The sequence below is a fragment of the Opisthocomus hoazin genome, chromosome 23 (genome assembly GCF_030867145.1).
Source record: "Opisthocomus hoazin isolate bOpiHoa1 chromosome 23, bOpiHoa1.hap1, whole genome shotgun sequence".
NCBI lineage: Eukaryota > Metazoa > Chordata > Aves > Opisthocomiformes > Opisthocomidae > Opisthocomus > Opisthocomus hoazin.
The window spans coordinates 3,249,121-3,267,991 of record NC_134436.1 but is presented as its reverse complement, the minus strand read 5'-3'; the positions used below and the strand labels follow the sequence as shown (position 1 = coordinate 3,267,991).

The 18,871-nt window shown below is 50.5% G+C and overlaps 1 protein-coding gene across 7 annotated transcripts in view; it reads left to right on the top strand.

Annotated features, from left to right (window-relative positions):
• The window catches only part of CYSTM1 (cysteine rich transmembrane module containing 1), a 29,556-nt gene extending 10,685 nt beyond the window's left edge, over positions 1 to 18,871 (top strand). For all 7 annotated transcript variants that reach the window (XM_075441979.1, XM_075441980.1, XM_075441977.1 and 4 more), the window contains 2 exons: positions 491 to 738; positions 18,378 to 18,871. In XM_075441979.1, the coding sequence (XP_075298094.1) occupies positions 510 to 738; positions 18,378 to 18,484 (336 nt within the window). In that variant the 5' untranslated portion in view covers positions 491 to 509 and the 3' untranslated portion in view covers positions 18,485 to 18,871. The remainder of the gene's footprint in view (positions 1 to 490; positions 739 to 18,377) is intronic.

Sequence of the window (18,871 nt, the reverse complement as noted above, 5' to 3'; positions counted from 1 at the left end):
TCTGGATGCTTGTGACAATTAGCAGAAGTATAATGGATTTCTGTGTTCCCTCTTTCTCCGGTTGAGGCAATCAAACGTGTCTGGAACAGGCTGCATTTCTGCATGTTTTTCTTTTTAATATTGACAGAAACATGAAGTAATCTCTTCTAAATATCTCTTAAAAGCAATTTAATCATGAGTGGAAGCAGGGGATTTTTACTTTGCAGTTGCAAGACTGCTAAATGTCTTAGGGTGAATAGCTGATGCACTGGAAAGTAGCAAGTCAGTCTGCTGCTGAGCTAAACTAATGTCACTTAAATGACTTCAACTCAGTCTCTGCTCCTGTGGTAGGGTTAAAAATAAACTCACTGCTTGGCCAGGTATTTTGAGGTCTGTTTCTCACACTTAATGTAGGGCTTTCTGGAGAGCAGTCTGAAATGGGAATTATACGGTCATAGATGAAGCAGACAAAAGCAAACCAATTCTTCTGTTTGTTTTTCTTCTTCTGCAGGACAGATTCTACATCCCACATGAACTACGAAAATCCTCCACCTTACCCTGGTCCGGGCCCGACTGCCCCTTACCCACCCTATGCACAGCAGCCGGGTGGTCCTCCTGGCCCATACCCAGGCTATCCTCCTGGACCTACTGGGCCATACCAGCCAGGCCAGCCAGGTTATCAAGGTTATCCCCAGTATGGATGGCAAAATGCACCTCCGCCTCCAGGACCGGTGTATGCAGATGGGCCTAAAAACACAGGTATGCCTAGCAGCAGTGGTGCGATGTAATCGTGACCCTTTCTGACTTGCAAATGCATGAGTATGTGTTGACCCTGAAGTAATACAGTTACCAACATCTTGCCCTAACAGGGCTGGGGGAGGTGGAGACTGGTTTGAAGTGGCGATTCTGTTTATAGCCTGTTTTCCTGCTTTATTTTGCTGTTGTGTCTTGAATGGTTCTGTGGTTGTTGGAAGATACTGCTAAACATCCTCAGTGCTGATCTCTCAAGGGAATCCTTATGCAGAGGTTGTTATACATGCTTTTGCCTGGCTTTAGATTTGCCACAGCTCTGATTCTGCCCCTCTTTTGGTTAAGAAGTTTCAACCAAAGGCTGCATATTTAAAGCTTGTAATATTCAAATATACAATTGCTACTGAATTAATGTGCATCAGTTTTCTGGAGCCCATCAATATCTGTCCAAATGATCTAATAGTGCGATTGGAATAATTCCTGTACTTCTGTCTTTTTCTGAAGTTGTTATCATTCTGTGGAAAAACACAGATTGCTGGGGAAGGAGGATGGTGTAACTTAATATGGTATGCTGATTTATTCTGGCACCCATAGCTCTTGTGGGGCTCGCTACAGTGCATGGTGCAGGCTTGAATTGTCAGAGGAGGGCTGAGAAGATGATTAAAGGACCAAAGCATCTTTCTGTGAGAGGAAGCTGAGAGAGGTGGGACTGTTCAGCCTGGAAAAGACAGCTCAGGGGGGCTATCTCTGTGTGTAAACACCTGATGGGAGGAAATGAAGAGGGAGCTGGACTGTTCTCAGTAGTGTCCTGTGACGGTACCGGAGACAGTGGGCACAAACTGAAACACAGCAGGTTCCTTCTGAACACAAGACAACACTTTTCTACTGTGAGAGTGATAAAACACTGGCACAGGTTGCCCAGAGAGGTAGTGGAGTTTCCACCTGTGGAGATACTCAACACCTGACTGGACAATGGTCCTGGGCAGCCTGCTCTAGCTGACCCTGCTTGAGCAGGGTGTTGGACCAGGTGATCTCCAGAGATCCCTTCCAACCTCAGCAGCTCTGGTATTCTGGTTGTGGTCCCTGCCTTTTCCCATTGTAAAGAGGAGGATTTAGCTTGGGTGTTTTTAGTAACTCTTTGTCTTGCTGTTAAGGACGCTTGCCTAGAGACAAAGTTTATTTTCATCAGCTTTTCACAGGCTTTGGTTGTAAAATCTCTGCTCGTACATCAGGGGGGTGTACTCATCCCCTCACTGTCAAGCATGGGGACTCATGCTGTCATGCCAACTCCAGTGCCTTCTTTCAGACTTCTTCAGTGATAAAGGTAGTCCCCAAGCACAAATACAGGCTGGGTGGAGAATGGATTGAGAGCAGCCCTGAGGAGAAGGACTTGGGGTTGTTGATTGATGAGCTCAGCATGACCCAGCAATGTGTGCTCGCAGCGCAGAGAGCCAGCCGTATCCTGGGCTGCATCAAAAGCAATGTGGTGAGCAGGTCAAGGGAGGGGATTCTGCCCTGCTGCTCTGCTCTGGTGAGACCCCACTGGGAGTCCTGCATCCAGCTCTGGAGCCCTCAGCACAGGACAGACATGGAGCTGTTGGAGCGGGGCCAGAGGAGGCCACAAAAATGATCCGAGGGCTGGAACACCTCTCCTGTGAGGAAAGGCTGAGAGAGTTCAGCCTGGAGAAGAGAAGGCTGCGGGGAGACTTTAGTAGCAGCCTTTCAGTACTTAAAGGGGGGCTACCAGAAAGCTGGAGAGGGACTTTTTACAAGGGCATGTAGTGATAGGACAAGGCGTAATGGCTTTAAACTGAAAGAGGACAAATTTAAACTGGATATAAGAAAGAAATTCTTTACTATGAGGGTGGTGGGGCACGGAAACAGGTTGCCCAGAGAAGTTGTAGATGCCCCCTCCCTGGCAGGGTGCAAGGCCAGGTTGGATGGGGCTTTGAGCAACCTGATCTAGTGGAAGGTGTCCCTGCCCCGTGGCAGGGGGGTTGGAGCTAGATGATCGATAAGGTCCCTGCCAACCCAAACCATTCTGTGATCCAGGCTGGGAAGCCAGAAACATCATCACTCTTTTTCTCTGTTGCAGTGAATATCACAAACAGACCTGAGCTGTTGAGGAATGTCTTAAGTACCTATAGGTGTTCTGGCTGCCTTAGGGTGGCATGAGGATGTGACCAGAGCTACCAAAGGGCTGTTCTGCAGGAGGGAGTGTGTTGAGGACTTTTGTAGAGGTGCTGTTCAGGTGGGAGCTGCTCTCAGGAAGGAAAGGAGACTCAGGGTTTGTATGTGCTGAGTGTATCTGGCATGGTCATGGACTGACTAACCTCAATTGGAAAGAAAGGAGACTGACATGTACCTCAAAGCGAAACCTAAGTCAGTACTTTATAGCTATGCAAGGCACTAGCACTTAGGGTACTACTGCTGTAAAGACTGGCTGATAAAGTGGGTAATGAAGCTGACATCACTTGGAAACTTCTCAGGACTCAGACAGTTTCCCTGAGGGCTTTGCCACTATGTGAAGCTGTCTTTCGCCATTGCACCTTAAGGTCATTCTCCACATAATGTTGTTGCTATGGCTTGGAACAACATGCCCTTGGGGCCTGCTCAGGACTGAGGTCTGTATGCATTTGCTGCATTTGGAGATAGCTGCCTGCTGTGCCCCTCTACCACTTCATGTTACCCTGATTCAGCAGCACGCTGACAAAGGTCTTTTCAAAGCTCTCGTTTATTGGGAAGCTGGAACTTGAGAAGTTCCCAGCAAGAGTTTTTCGCTGCGATGAATCCAAAGGAGACTTGACATAGATGGGTGGATAGGCTGGACTGTGGAGAGGACATTTTCAAAACCTTTTTTTTTTTCAGTATTATTACCTAAAATGGTGGACTACTGGACCAGTGTACATAAAAGCATCCCTGGATTTATAGCTGATGCAAGACGTCAGGTATATTCTGATGTGGGTCTGGCCAGAGGACACAAATATAAGCAGCGAACAATTGGTGTGAGTGAATAAGAACCTGGATGAGTGCAAGCCATGAGTTCAGCTTCCTGTGTAATAGAATGAAAACCTCAAGGGGTCTGCCTTTGAGAAGGAGGCAGCATCAGCTTGATGGTGCTTCCCACCACTACCGCCACATGGACTTGTAATGTAGTCAGGGTTTTCCTTGGGAAATGTGTATAGTTTTGGGGTGGCTGACAGGCATTTCTTGGTACTGGGGGGTGGGAATTCCTAGTCTCCCATGTAGAACATCTTTGGTTAGTGCAAGTGTCACTTTACTGCTATAGCCATGAAAAGGGATATGCTAGCAGAAGCTGAAAGGAGAGTGGGTCTGCTGCTTTGGACAGCCTGGCTTTGAGCCAGGTCTGCTGCCTTGGAGGCTTAAAGGATCTAGTAGCAGACTGGATCAGGGAACTAATGATACTGAATGTCCTCAGTTCAGGTCTCTGCTCTGCTTGCAAGCGTGTGAATTAGCAGAAAGGAGTAGGCTGGAAAACTGGAGAGGACAAGTACCTAAGTGTTTGAGTGTCTTTCACTGAGAGCCCAGGCTTATGCTGCAGGAGGCTTTTTTTTTTTTTTTTTTGTTAAACCTAAGCTAACACAACTGCAGTTCTGCGGAAGCAGCACCCTAACCCACAAACCAAAGGTCTTCTGGGAATTCCTGTCTATGAACTGCCTTTCTGTAGCCATGTGTGGTCTCTGAACCCACCTTGGGAGCCTCCAATTTGCATTGCTTTTGCTGAAGTGGATGTAACGTACAAAAACATTTATTTATGTGTCTAACATAAAGTCAGGGCTATAACTTTGTGTTTGTCTGCAAAAGCTTTTTCTTTTTCTTGATTCTCCTTCTGTTAAACACCCTTTTGCCTCCATGCTCCTTTTTGGCCAATTTATCAGACTGGAACCTGATCCAGTATCCTGTGACACTTTAACAGAAGTCTTTTGAGAGAGGTTTCAATGAGGCTTTGTTTAATGATCACCTCCAGGAGTGCCTAATACAGAGTGGATGTCCCTAAAAAAGCTGATTTCTTAAAAATCTGTTACACTAATGCTATATATCTGTTGTTGTGGCTGAACCTATAATATAAAGAATTGATGTCTAAATTTAATGCAGTCATTACAGTCTGCCTTGCTGATCTGGCATGATTTAATGTGGCTTGTCAGTTCTTGTGGTGTTTCCAAGCAGTTATCTGGGAAGAGCTACTATGTGGATGCTTTCTTTTCAGAGCAGATGTTTTGCTCTCCTAGATGACTTTGCTTAATCTAATGAATTAAGCTACTCCAAGGACCGCATTAGTTTTTCTCAACAAACGTGTGTCCATGTTGAAAACTAGGAAATTTCCTGTGCTTCAAATTTTATGCTTTAAGTTATTTTACTGTGTAGGCAAACTGCAAAGTGAACTCTTACATTGTGGATTGTAGCTGGTGTGCTAATGTGTGGCAGTAATGAGTGGATCGCACAGATGGAAATAATTACTGTTGAGCTCTCAAAATCTGATGGTAAAGTAGCATTTCATGGTGATGAGGTTTTTTAATCTAACAACTTCTAGCCTATCTGGAGTAGTAATGGAACATAGCTTGTCCAACTGGCCCTTGCAGAAGAAAAACCTCATATGGCTCACTCTGTATTAAAAAGAAAGCTGCATCTGAGATGCAACAGGGAAACAGCTTAAACTTAATACTGCTTTTGTCACCCACGCTGCAGAAGAGCTTGTGGACCACGGAGCCTTGTTTCAAAGCAGTGACTTATGCTGCCTGTGCGTGGTGTGTGTGCTGCAGCCACGCTTCTCCACAGCTGCAGCACTTGTTCCTCCTTGTTTGCAGGAGGTGGGAGCTGTAAGCCCAGACTGGAGAGTGTAGTCCCTCTTGTTGGGGTCATGCTTGGCAAGGGTAGGTAATATCTAGGTTGGAAAGAGAAAGTTATTACTGTTAAGCAAGCAATGACTCTGCTAGAAATAGGTGAGAGAAAGAGGATGTTGTCATCTTTTCAATATGACATTGAATGGGAGACATATATAAAGGCTCGTTGGAGGAAGGTGCAGGCCAGAACAGCGCTGAATGAGGAGAACAAGTATATTCCACTCTAGACTGTCTGTGTAGGATTAGTTAGCCATGACGACGGTCTGAATTGCAGAAATCAGTTTGCAGTTTATGCATTAAGACTTAGTGGTGTTGGCCATATGACTCCCATGTATTTCAGCTCTGTAGAAGAAGGATCCTAAAGCTGGTAATGGCAGCTGGTGGTCCTTAGTCCCTTGTCCCAGAGTGGATGGAGTTCAGTGTGGGCAAGCTTGCACCCCTTCAGAGTCACCCGAGCTACCTCAGCACTGTTGGGTGTGAAAGGCCTTGAAACATATGTTTCTTCTCCAGGTGGAGGAGCAGTGAGACAGAGAGGCTAGGTGACTTGCTGAGGGTGGTATAGAAGACCTCATGGCCATGTCTTTGGTTTCTTGTTTTGTTGGGTATCAACTGACATAAGGATCTGCTGACAGGTACTTTCTTATCTACATAAATTAATGGTGAAATGTAATGCTGTTGGTAATGGCGTGCTTTAAAAAGACGTGGAATGAGCCAAAGTACAAAGTGACATAGTAATTTTGAAAGCACTGGCTGATGTTAGCAATTTGGCCAGCTTCATTTCTTCTCGCCCCCCCCCAATACATAACAACATAATGTATGAGGCTATTCCATGCTGTGCCAAAGGCAACCAGGCTTTGTCAGCAGCCTTCCTTCCAGCTGAAGGCAAACAAATCTCAGTATTGCGTTACACTATTGTGTGCACAGGGTGGAAATCTAATTTCTGGAAGTTGATTACTTGTAGTAAAACCAACTGTGATAAGAGTAGTAGTCACAGTGATGCTGCCTACCTCCTAATGTTTGACCAGCTGCAAGAATAAACAGGTCACCTGGATACAGTCACTGCCTCCTGGAGAGAGGTGGAGTTTTCCTCTTAATGAGTCTCAGTGTGGAAAGGAGGGGATCATAACCACTCTGGTTAGGCTTTCTGGTGTCTTTCAGTGGTTACCCCCTTGTTTCTCAAACCATGTCAAGCTCAGCCTTTCCCAGCAGAAGTTTATTTGGAGGGCAGCAGGTAGCAATTCCAGCAGGCTTTCTCTCTGTATATTGACTCTTTCCAAGCAGTCTGTCAGAGCATTTAGTTTAACTGTTACTGTACCTTCAGGACCTGCAACTCCAGACAGCTGGTGTCCTGCCAAAAAAAAGAAGCACACTTGGCAGTTGTCCTCTTACCTGCTTCTCATAATGTAGTGTGCGTTAAAACCTGGTGTTCTCTCTCCTCCAAGATTGCTGTGTCATACCTCATTCTGTCCCTGGCTTGTGTCAGCTGACTGCACAACCAGTGGGGACTGTTTGCTGGCAAACAGTGCTGTCCTGGGGCTGATGTCTGACCTTTCCTTCACTGCTTTTCACCCTCAAGGAGAAGATAATCTGAGAAAAGCCTGATGCAAAGAAAAGGATTTCCAAATTCAGGTCCTGTATCTGAAAACATACTTCAGACAGATTGGCTAAACGAAGCAAAGGCTGGCTCTGTAGTGGACCAAATTAAATGAGGCTGCTGTTCTGGACAATCTTGTCCTCTGGGCACCTAGCCTGGGTGAGAAGCAAATCGTAGAAAGCCTGTACCCAGCACTGCAAGCACTGCACAGATAGCAGTACTCAAGTCCTGGGAGGACTGCTCAAGGAAAGTCTTGCTATCCTGAGTAACTTCTCACTATGACATGTTCCCTTTGCTTTAAAACTGGACTTTGTCTCTCCTATCTGTCGCCCAGAACAGTCTTGCAAGACCCTTGTAAGACTGAGTTTGTGCTGTGTAAATCTCTCCAAGCCAGGTCTTGTTTAAAACTAGGACTGATGCTGATTTTCAGTGAAAACACTGACTCAGGCTGAGGAATGTGCAGTTCTTAGCCTTGCAGTTGACTTGGTGGAAAATGCCTCCTTGCTTTAACAGTAAATGAAGATTTCACTAATTAAAAAAATGTTAGAGGAAGTTCTCAAATTCTGTAGTTTTGGAAGATGTCTTTGCATCTGTTGCAGTCTACAAGAAAACTGGAGGGTATGAAGCCCTGAATTACTGTACTTTTGTGCAGGGGGAAAGCTGGTTTCTTATATGACATGTCTCCTCTCCACTTTCTAACCTGTATGATGGGATGTTTATAGTGCTTTGGAGAGCTGGCCGATACCTGCTGACATCCTGCAGAGACTTCAGTACGTAATACATAAAGTATGCTTTTCTCCTCTAAGGAGTGTCTGTAGCCCTGCTTCGTAGAGGTGTTGAATCCTTGCTGGGCACATCTATACTCCATAAATGCTGATTAGTATCACTTCCATTATCTCAAAGATTCCTGAATCCCATCCCTGTGTGCTCAGGTAATGAAATTCACCTCTTTCCCAGCCCTGAGCTCAGCTGCAAGAAAATCTTCTGCACAGTTTATGATCAGACATAAGACATGCTTGGAGCACATGCAGTGTGTGAGGGGAACAACTTTACCCTTGTGTGAAATGCGGCCAGTGCAGCGTTGGCTCTGGAAAATGCTCACTTGGCATGCCTGCACGATAGTTTCCCTGAAATGTGTTGCCTGAAACAGCTCTCTAGGGTGACAATAAGAGCTTCTCAGACTTGCAGGAACTCAAAGGCATGATTTTTCCTAACCTGCTGGATATAGACATGCAGCTACGAAAGAGAGCAGGTCTGATACCAGTGTGGGTAGTTGTAGATCAGTCATTTCTGCTTGAGTTGGGCTGAAATCTGGGCTGGGTCATCAGCAGCTGTCTGGTGGCAGAGAGGATTTGCAGGTGAAACTACGGTTTGCATCCTTGATACTTGATTTTTGCCCAGGTGGCTCTGGCAGTGGAACTATTTGTGTCTGGAGCTGAGGATTGTGAATGTGGTATCGGTAGAGACTGCGTGTACAGTGAAAGCCTCTGGGCAGGAAGGATTTGGGGGGCTGGGGAGTGTGACGTCCCAGGCATGCAATCTCTTCCACACTTGCTGCCTTCGTGGGATTTACTCCAGGTTATGTGGCTGTCTGGGAGATCGGGGCTGGGTGGTCGTTCCTCCTGTAGTGCTGGGTCTGCAGACCTAGAGTGCGCACCCCAAAGAATGGCTGAAATACTTGATTCTTGATCACCGTCACCTCTGCATCCCTTGGCTGCCACTAACACCCTTGTGCTGACTTTCCCTTCTCTGGCCTCCATCCTGAATGGAAAAACTTTCAAAGTTACTTGGGTAAGAATATTGGGAAGGTAGAACCAGATGCATGGACTGACTTGACTTAGCAATCTGCTGCAGGCAACACTTAACCCTGTAAGAAATTATTACTGAAGCAGTGTTGTGCAGTTTTTAAGCAAGAAGTCCTGCTTGTTGGCTGGACAAGCAAAAACAAAACTCTTGGTGTAGAAGTGGCTTGTGACAAAAAACACATGTAGGAAAGGCTTGTTGGTGCCTTCTCTGCTGCATGCTTCCTCCCAGATGAGAAGACTGTGGTATTAATTAATACTTCTGCTCTGAACAGTTGTTACTATGGCAAACAGGCATTCAGATACCATGGGAAGAGTTTTTGGTCTGCAGTAGCAGTGGTTGATAAACTGCTTGTTGCTGCTTCCTCTTGCATGCTCCAGGCCTTGCACGGTAGCTTACACAGCTGGGAGTGTAACTGACTTGTGTGCAGAGCGGGCCTGTGTGCTAGCACACAGCTGGAGGTAAAGAAGAAGTAAACTTCAAGACTGACTGACTTTCTCGTGCTCCTAGCCTTCTCACCTTAGGAGGAGGAAAGAGTCCCTGCAGCTGGTTGGTGCTAGGCTGGGCTAACCCTGGGCATGTGCACACCTCGCTTTTCCCTGGGCAGCTGCCTTCTTGGCTGAGCCTGCCCCTTGCTTGCCTGAACTGAGCTTTTGCTTGCTGTCTGTCTGCCTGGATGTCAGACCTGAAATACGTAGACAAGTGCCAGGGCCCCTGGTGACATGCAGCAAGACTTCTGGGAAGGCTTGCAGAGCTTGAGGGCTCTCGGGTGCCATTGCTGCCTACTTTCGGGGGGGGGAGGGTGGTCCCCACGTAGGTAAGTCTGTACCTTAACAGTGAAGTCTGTGCTGGGGCCCTGGGACAGGACGGGCTGGTTCTGTCATCAAAGCCAGTATCCTTGTACTGCAATCCTTGCAGATCCAGTGAAGCACTGTGATAAGGAGCACTACAGTCTAAGGTCACAATTTTAGTTTATGCCAAACTGGGTGAAAAGTACTGCACATGCCTTTCCCTCATGGAGCTAATGATTAACGTATCAATTGGGTATGAGAAGAAACAAAATGTGTATGCTTAAGATAAAGTAGACTGTGTGTGAAGTAACAAGGTATTGTGGTATTTGTTTTAAAAACAAAGTGGGAGTTATTTGCACTGGATTGTGCAGGCTGGTACCATGCGATTACAGGGAGTGCTGCCGTTTTTGGGGTAACTATGATTCATTGTGGTCTGTGCTCTTTAAGGTTGGTTAGAAGATGGGAGGGTCGGCTCAACTTACACCCTCTCCCATCCTGTTTTAGAAAAAACAATGGAAGCCTCAAACCTTGAGCCTAAAACTGAGTGCTGTTTAATGCCTCAGAGGAATCGCCCGTGTTTTTCTTCTCTTAGACCACCAGTCCCATAGTGCTAATGGGCTTCTGCTCACAGTGGCAAGGGCCCTGGAATGCCATGGGAGATCTTTAGAGTGCCTGACCTTGGACAAAAGAGGCACAAAGCAGCTAATGAAGTCCTCAGTAAGGCTTGCCAAAGAAAACTGAGTGGCTTTAGCTTGGAGGCATTCAGGCTTCTGACAGGAAGCATATTAAACTAGCAGTTCCCTTCATTGACGTGGTTTTCGTTGGGGTTTTGTTGGCAAAACCTTATCTCTGTTAATGGAAAACTGCTGGTTGAAGTGAGTTGGGAAGATGTTGGGTGCATTGCATCAGATTGCATCAGTAATGTGTAAGACCTCCTAATGAAATGATTTTAAGAGATTTGAGTAAGGGGCTTAGGATTTTGTTATGCTGTCTCTTACTGTGCTGTGTACAGGGCATCCTCCACATTTGAAGTAGTGCTAAGGCATAGGCTGGCAAGAGTGAATAAAAGTGTTACCACACACTCTTGATTTCCTTGGGTACTTCTGTCACTTGTGTTGGTGTTAGTGCTTTGAAGCTTATGTTCAGTTGCATGGTGTCCAAAATGAGGGGATTGGTATAGGATGTCTCCAGCTTAATGAGAGGCTTGGCTGGGAATAGTTTATCTAGCCTTCCTCTGAACTGTTTTTTCCCTATGCACTTTGGTAGCTGTAAGTGAAAAGCTGACCAACATTCGTCTGCTCTTACACTGTCCTGTATAAGCCCCACACCCAGCTGGCTGATGAGAAAAGCTTTTTAGCATTAATGCTGTATGGCTGTGTTTAAAGTTTCTTTGGTAGTTTGTCTGGTGACAGTGAGAGAGTTACAACTTCTGAAGCATTGATGAAGCTTTAAAGAAAGTGATCATTAAACTCAAACTGTAAGGGAGAGGTGGTGTTTTTTTATTTAGAGTATTGCCTCCGTGCTCGTGAAGTCTTGAAAACTTTCAGTGGTGAACTGCAGCAGCGGTTGACACCAGCTCCCATGAGCTGGCAGTGGCAGAGCTGACCTCTTGAGACTCTTGCTCCCTCTGGGAGAGGAACTCTGCAGTGGAAGGCAGTGACTTCTCAAATGTGTATTTCAAATGGTCTTCTTTGGGGCTTTCCTTGAGCTTGGGAGGTGAATGGGTTTGGTAAAGTACCGTAACACTCTGCATGGGTAAAAAACCAGCTTTTTCTCAGAGCGTTGCTGCAGAAAGGTACTTGTGGCACAATGTGCTGCTGGTTTAAATGACTTCAGCTTTTAGCAGAAGAGAGTGAAAGGAGGGGGGCTCTTTCCAGTGCTGTTTCACTGTTTCTGACAGAAAGGCGCACACCCCCCAAACCTGTGGTGAGTCCCAGAAAGCTTTTGACATGGCTGCAGTCCTTCGCTGTCCCTTCTTCTGTCCCAGTCCTGCTCTGAGTTGTTAATGGGCAGTTGTGCCTGTGTGTCAGCCAGTTCTGTGCAGGCCTTTCTAGCACAAGCTGCCAGCAGCCGTGCCGCTCGGGCAGCTGAAGGTGGCTGGCAGGGGAGGAGCAATGTCTGCTGCTGCTGTGACCCAGCTGTGCTGAGAGACAGCATCCGACGTGAGGCGGCGGAGTGGCCATGTAGTGAAGATGCCGATCTCCCACTGCACAGGCCCAGATTTAGAAAAGCCATTTGGTTTAATATTTCAGCAAATGTTTCATAACAGCACTTTACACATGTGTTGAACATGCTTTGTCAGTATGTCCTCGACATTTGGCTCTAGTTTAAAACTTCTAATGGATTGATCATAAATACTGCAGGCAAACTCTTCTTGTATGCCTGCAGTTGTGGACAGCTTACTCTAAGTTGCACAGGACAGCATCTGTTTTGACTCTCCTTTGGGGTGGGGAAGTTTATACAGGCCCATTCTCCAGCAGAGTATGCAGTTAGACTCGATTTAACTGACTTCTTCGCAGGTTGCTGGCTAACCAGCAAAATCCTTTACTAGTTTGTGTGCTGTGATGGAGTACTTGTCAGTATGAGTGTGTCACTTGGCAGCTCCTGTCGTCTGCATGCTCAAGCATTGCTCCTTGGTACCTTAGCGCTGAGCTACCAGAAAGCAGTGGTGCTTTAACTCTCGCAGTGAAAGGCAGCAGCATTAGTGAATGGTGCCTTGGCTGTGGCTACAGATATGGCCACCTTCAACCAGGGTGAAGATGGGTGTGACTAGGGTGGCCGAAACTAGTAGCTGCCCTGCAGCCCATGGCTTGCATTGCAGTGACATGGCCACCTCTGGTCAGCAGGTGCCTGCCGGAGGCTGGCCAGAGCAGCTGGCTGGCTGGGTCTGCCCGCACTCTGTGTGGAGGGTGGGATCTTCGTGCTCAGAGGAGAGGGTACCCACCCTCAGGCCAGGCAGGGGCAGCCCGAGAGCTCAGTCTATCTCCGCTGCTCCAGCGAGGGAGCTGAGAATACGTCAGGCACCCCCAAACCAGTGTAACCTTACGCTGCCTACCAGATTTGGGAGTGTCACACGCTGCAGAGCTTTTTCTAGGGCAGGGACGGGTGTCAGATTCCCCTGGGTTTCACTCAGGCTGAAGCTGCAAGGACTTTGCTCTGGAGCAAGTTCTGTGGTATCTGTTCTTGCAGATGATTTCCAGAGGTCAGTCACCCTGTTGCCTCCACGCTACAAGCAACCAGTGCTTCCCAAAATATCCTCCCAGTCCCCTTCTGCTCTGCAGGTCTGGGTGTCTCGGGGAATTGTGGCCCTCAGTGTTGAGTGTGGCAATGCTCTGGCAGCAGCAATCCAGCTCTCCATGGCTCCGAAGCAGGCCAGCTTGAACAGCACCTGGTAGCGGATTAGACACCAGAGCTGCCTCAGTGCTCCAGCACAGGGAGCTGGTTCAGAAGCTTCCTGAGCAGCCATGGGAAAAGCACCCTCGGCTCTTTGCTCTGAGGGATGGCAGGAGCTGGCGAGCATCCTCTGCCACCTGAACATGGGCAGGAGAGTATGGCTGGTACCCCACTCTGGTGAGGAGCTCCTGGCCATCTCTGCCTCTTGTGTGTGCGCTCTGCCCTGCCAGACAACTGCGTGTCATCAGCTTATACAGGACTCTTGGAGCATTTGATATGAATTTTGCCTTTGCTGATTGTAACAGGACCACCTACGGGGAACCACAGAATCACAGAATGTTCAGGGTTGGAAGGGACCTCTGTGGGTCATCTAGTCCAACCCTCCTGCTGAAGCAGGGTCACCTACAGCAGGCTGCACAGGACCTTGTCCAGGCAGGTCTTCAGTATCTCCAGCGAAGGAGACTCCACAGCCTCCCTGGGCAGCCTGTTCCAGTGCTCTGTCACCCTCAGAGGGAAGAAGTTCTTCCTCATGTTCAGATGGAACTTCCTGTGCTTCAGTTTGTGCCCATTGCCCCTTGTCCAGTCGCTGGGCACCACTGAAAAGAGTCTGGACCCATCCTCCTGACACCCACCCTTGAGATATTTATAAACATTTATTAGGTCCCCTCACAGCCTTCTCTTCTTCAGGCTGAACAAGCCCAGCTCCCTCAGCCTCTCCTTGTAGGAGATGCTCCAGCCCCCTGATCATCTTTGTAGCCCTTTGTAGCCCTAACCAAAGGCACTGAAGTGTTAGCTGCTTGTTCAGAGCTCCTGAATCCACCAGGGAGAAAAAGCCTGAAGGTTTTTTCCCAGCCTGAAACACACCAGTACCTCCTTCAGTCCCTGCAAGATGAGCTTGTTCTGCGCAGCTCTGCCGTGCTGCTCTCCTTCCTGAACAGCTCAGTCCTGTGACTGGTTTTGCACCGAGGCATCGTGTAGCACCAGGGCTTGCTTCTCGTCACAGCTCTGCGTGTTAAGCCGGAGAGAAGGGCAGCTCTGTCTGCTGCAGGGGAGAACGCTGCTTGGCCAGGGACGGTAGACAGCTCAAATGTCCGGGTGTCCAGCTGCTCTCGGCAGTGCCAGCTGGAGAAGGAAAGCAAAGCAGTGTGGGCAGCTCTGCTAAGCCAGCTTCTCCCCCGGACAGTAGGGCACAGCTCCCTTCTTTCCCGCTGCTGAGCAGTCGGTGACGCTGTGGCCCACTGCTCTGGGGACTGGTCAGACGCTTGATGACAGTTTGCACTGCATGGAGGTGTACGGGAATGAGCAGACATGGGCCACCTCACCTGGGAGAACAGGCAGTGAATAGGGAGCTACTGATAGCTGGATAAGGTCTCAAGTCTTCATGCGTTTGAACGCGAAGCCTGTGCAAGTCTTCCGTGCATGGGTTTGAGTGCAAGTCTGGGGCTGCGAGCAGGTAGGAGGGAAGGGCCTGATTGAAGTCTTGTCTACCTTGGGACAGATTCTGTCTTTGGATGGGATGGGTCTGTGGTCCACCCTTTCAAAGGGATGAAATAGACTCTCTAAGATCGCTGGAGGAGGCCACGGTGCTGGGGTCACAAGTCGTGGACCTTCTGCAGTCCTTGCCAGTGTGGCAGGGCTGCTGGCCCTGAGCACAGCCCTGCCATGGCCACAGGCTGTAGGGAGGAGGTCGTGCAGCCTCCCCCACCGCTGCAGCGCTGCCCAGCAGCCCGCAGGGCCCTCGTCTGTGCATGGGAGCCAAGTTTCCATCAGGTTCCTGGTCTGCTCCTGCCTGGATGTGCCTGCTTTGGCTCTGCAGGGGCAGGCAGGGCCAGCAGCTCCTGAGGGAGCAGAGGATGTGGCACCTCTCCTGCTCCAGCACATCCTGTCGCAGTACTGCAGCGCCTGCCACCTCCTCCTGGGGCTGTCTGGAGAAGAGATGTGCTTCCACCCTGACACTTCTGGAGCAAGGGCACCACACGCTGTGACTGAACACTGCCAGGCAGCTGCAAAGCCCTGGAGCAAAGGACGGGCAGTGGTGCTTTGCCAGCGCCATGCAGGGCTCCTCTGGAGCCGGGCCGTGCCCGCACAGCAGGTGCCTCGTCTCTGTTACCCCTGTTGGCAAGAGGGAGGCTGTGCCTGAGGCTGGGGTGCAGGCTGTGCCTGAGGGCAGATGCTGGTGGGGGGTTACTGGGCGATTGCTCTCTCTGCCCCACCCTGACGGTGGCAGGATTTTGGTACCATGTGAACTGCAGTACGTCATCCTCCACCCATCGCTCTTGAGAGAACTGAAGCAGTGAAGGTGAGGGAACCTTTTTCTAAGCCCAGAGGAGGACCAGGCTGATGACATGAGTTGTCTCCTGCCCAGGCCTCTGCCTGTCAACACCACGTTTTCAGCCACTCGACTTAAAGCACTAGCTGCCTGCCTGGGTCAGGTTCCTGTGTGAGGGCACGTTTCCCCCGCAGACTATAACAAATAAACCCGAAAAGCTTTAAGGAAGGAAGGTCACATGCCTGCCTTCAATCTGCTGCTGTTCTGGGTGTGATAGCCCCAGCTCAGTGAAGAGGAACCAATGGTAAACTGCTGATCTGTTCCAAATGGGCTTCAGGGGCTGGCAGAAGGAGCAGGCAGCACACTGGCCTCAGGTAGGAGACCCTGCTGGGAGAGCTTCCTCCAAACCTGGGGCTCCCTCCTGAGCTTTCAGGCAGCGGGCGACGTGCTGTAAATCCCAACGGCCGGCTGGGAGCCTCTGGGCAGCCCTCGAGGGGCAGAGCTTGAATGGTTTCTGTTCGTGAGGCAGTGCCCTGAGTGTCCGGGGCTGTGAGGTGTCTGAGGATTGCCACCTCCCAGCCAGGTGCTGAGCAGGCAGAGCTGCAAGTCCCCTAGTATGCAGGATGGACACAGAGCTGGAGCAAGGACGGATCCCTGCCCTGACTTCCTAGGAGAGGAGGCAGTATGTGGGATAGGGCTGGAGCAGTGTGAGGGAACAGCTACTTATTAAAGCAAGCTGACTTAGCGATGCCAGTCTAAGCAGACAAACTGCAAATGCACTTATAGCTGCGAAGCTGGCGTCTCCTGGAAGACTCTGCCCTGGGTGCCTGTCCAGCCTTTCCTGCCTGTGGCCTGGCCAGACCTGGCAGCAGACAGGTTCTTGTTATCTTCACTGTACGAAAAACTGTGGGGTTTGGCTGTGCAGAGAAGGGACCCAAGGGCAACGAATCCACCCGCTTGCTTTCCAAGTCAGCCTGCTGCTGATCCCACAGTCCTCTGGACACAGGCACTGTCGGTGCTCCTTGGCCTCGGCTGTGGAGGCTCTGCAGGCGATGCCTCCCAGCTCTGCTGCAGCTGCCTCCTGCTCACGCTCCTCGCGGTGCCCCAGTGGCTTTACAGTCAGGTGGGTCGGTCAGCCAGAGCCGGTCCCTGCGGTTCTTGTGGGCCTGCTGCCTGGCAAGGGCGAGACCTTCGTACCACTGGGAAGTGCTGGCTGGTGCAAAAGCACCCTCTGCCCGATGCCCCAGATGCAGAGTGAGCTTTCTGTGGCCTTGAGGGGCAGGAGGGACACTGCTCTGCCACTGACCTTGGCTCTTCCTAGGACTTGTCTGTACCCACCTCCCCCTGGCCATCCATATGCAGTAGCTGAATGTCACCTTGAGACCACCTCCTGCGATCTTACCTCTTTGTCCTGCAACAGACTTACCACAGAACACAGCCGAGCACATCAGCAAAGCTGGTGGTGCCTCTGTCAGAACATCCTTAACAAAGGGCAGAAAATGCCAGAGACAAGGGGGAACAAAAAAGTGAGAAACAGGAGATGGTTCGAGGAGGACGAGCTGTGCCAGGTATCCACTGCAACCTGTAGAGCAGGTGGATGTTTCCAGGAGGACCCACGCTGGAGCAGGTTCTCCTGGCAGGGACCCTAGGTCGGTCCCCAGCGGCTGTGCGGTGCTGGAGCTCAGGGCAGCTGGGAGCTCTGCCACAGCCCCCGGCAGCACACGGTCTGGCCCAGGGCAGCTGCTCCTGCTGGTCTCGGCACGGTTTGCCAGGAGCATCGAGCTGCCTGCTCCATCCCCAGGTGCCTAACGATCCCTCCAAAGATTAACGACCCCAGAATGCGGAGGGCTCCGGGGGAGCATGGGCTCTGCCCAGGCTGCAGGGGAACATCCCTGGCACGGCTGCACAGCTCACCTCTCCCGGCTGCGTGCGGGCCGCGGCCCCGCTTCCCCGTCCCCCTGGGCTGCGATGGGGAGGAGGGGGCGAGGCAGGAGGGAAGGTGGTGTTTTAGTGTTTGTCTTTGTTCCTCACTACCCAAATCTATTTTGATCGATGATCAATTAATTTAATTTTCCCGCAGTTGAGCCTGTTCTGCTCATGATGGTAACAGCAAGAAATCTCCCTGTCTTTGTATTGCCCCACAAGCTTTCTCATCCTCTCTTCCCGTCTTGTCCTGCTGAGGAGGGGTGGCGAGTGAGCGGCTGGGGGGGGAGTGTGGCCCTTGGCCACAGCTGACCCCCCACCCTACTCATGTGCTCCTTCCCCAGCACCCCGGGTCCAGCAGGAGCACAGGGTCCCCTCCAGCACTGCCGCCTGCACTGGGCACCTCCCGCCCGAAGGCACGGGCAGCTGTGCTGGGCCGGAGGGGCTGTGGCTTCCGCTGGGGCACCCGGGGCACTCTGCTGCTGGGGGCTGCCGAGGCAGCGGGGCAGGCAGGGAGGCTCAGGCAGTGGCGCTCTGGGGAGGGCAGCTCACGCGGAGCAGATGCCCTCCAGGCCGAGCCTGTTCTCTTGCTCAGTAACCGTACCCGACGTCACAGGAGTCTGGTCCTGGCTGAGCTGCACCGGCTGCTTGTGTTGAAATTGCGGTGTTGTGCAGTCCCAGCAGCCTGGTCCTGGCTGCGGAAAGAAGTGATTCCCCCAGGGCCCCTTCCTGTCCAAGGGGTGCTGCGGTGGGGGAAGGGGGCAGCGGTTCCTCGCAGGGTGCTACTGCGGGGAGCAAACTGTGGCCGGAGGGGCTGGGGCACCCAGCGTGGGAGCTCAGCACCTCCCCTCTGGCGAGTGCCCCAGCTGGTATCCAGCAGGTGGGGGCTACCCAAAAGGAGTGGCCAGGGCACAGAGGGGCACTGTGCCTGCGCCGGGGTCAGCACGCGCAGGTAGCCAAGGCGAGTGTTGCGGTGCTGCTCTTTGCCTGACCGAGCTCTCCTGTCCCCGCAGTGTACGTTGTGGAGGAGCGACGGAGGGACGACACAGGCGAGAGCGCCTGCTTGACAGCGTGCTGGACTGCGCTCTGCTGCTGCTGCCTCTGGGACATGCTGACCTGACTGCGCTGCGGCCGCCTCCCGTACCTCTCACTGAGTGCTATGCAGGCTCCCCACTCCTGTCCCGACCTCTTTCTGTTACTGTAATCAATGCTCTGCTTTGCACAGCTCAGAGTTTCTGTCTGTCAGTTCTAGCGCCTTGCTGGGGTGGGGGGTGCACTCCTTTATTTTAGTAAAGGAAAAAAATCTCTTTTTAACATTTCTAAGACTTTTGTTGTAACTTTGAAGAATGTGCTAATGGTATATTTCAGCCAAAGGCATTCTGATGAAATGTATATTTATCAGTTGAAATTTTCCTAGTCCTAGAAATGAAGACGTATGCAATAATTAAAGCCAACAGTTGATTTTCTTTGCTAGGTCCCGACTGTTTCAATAAACCTGTCCGGTAGA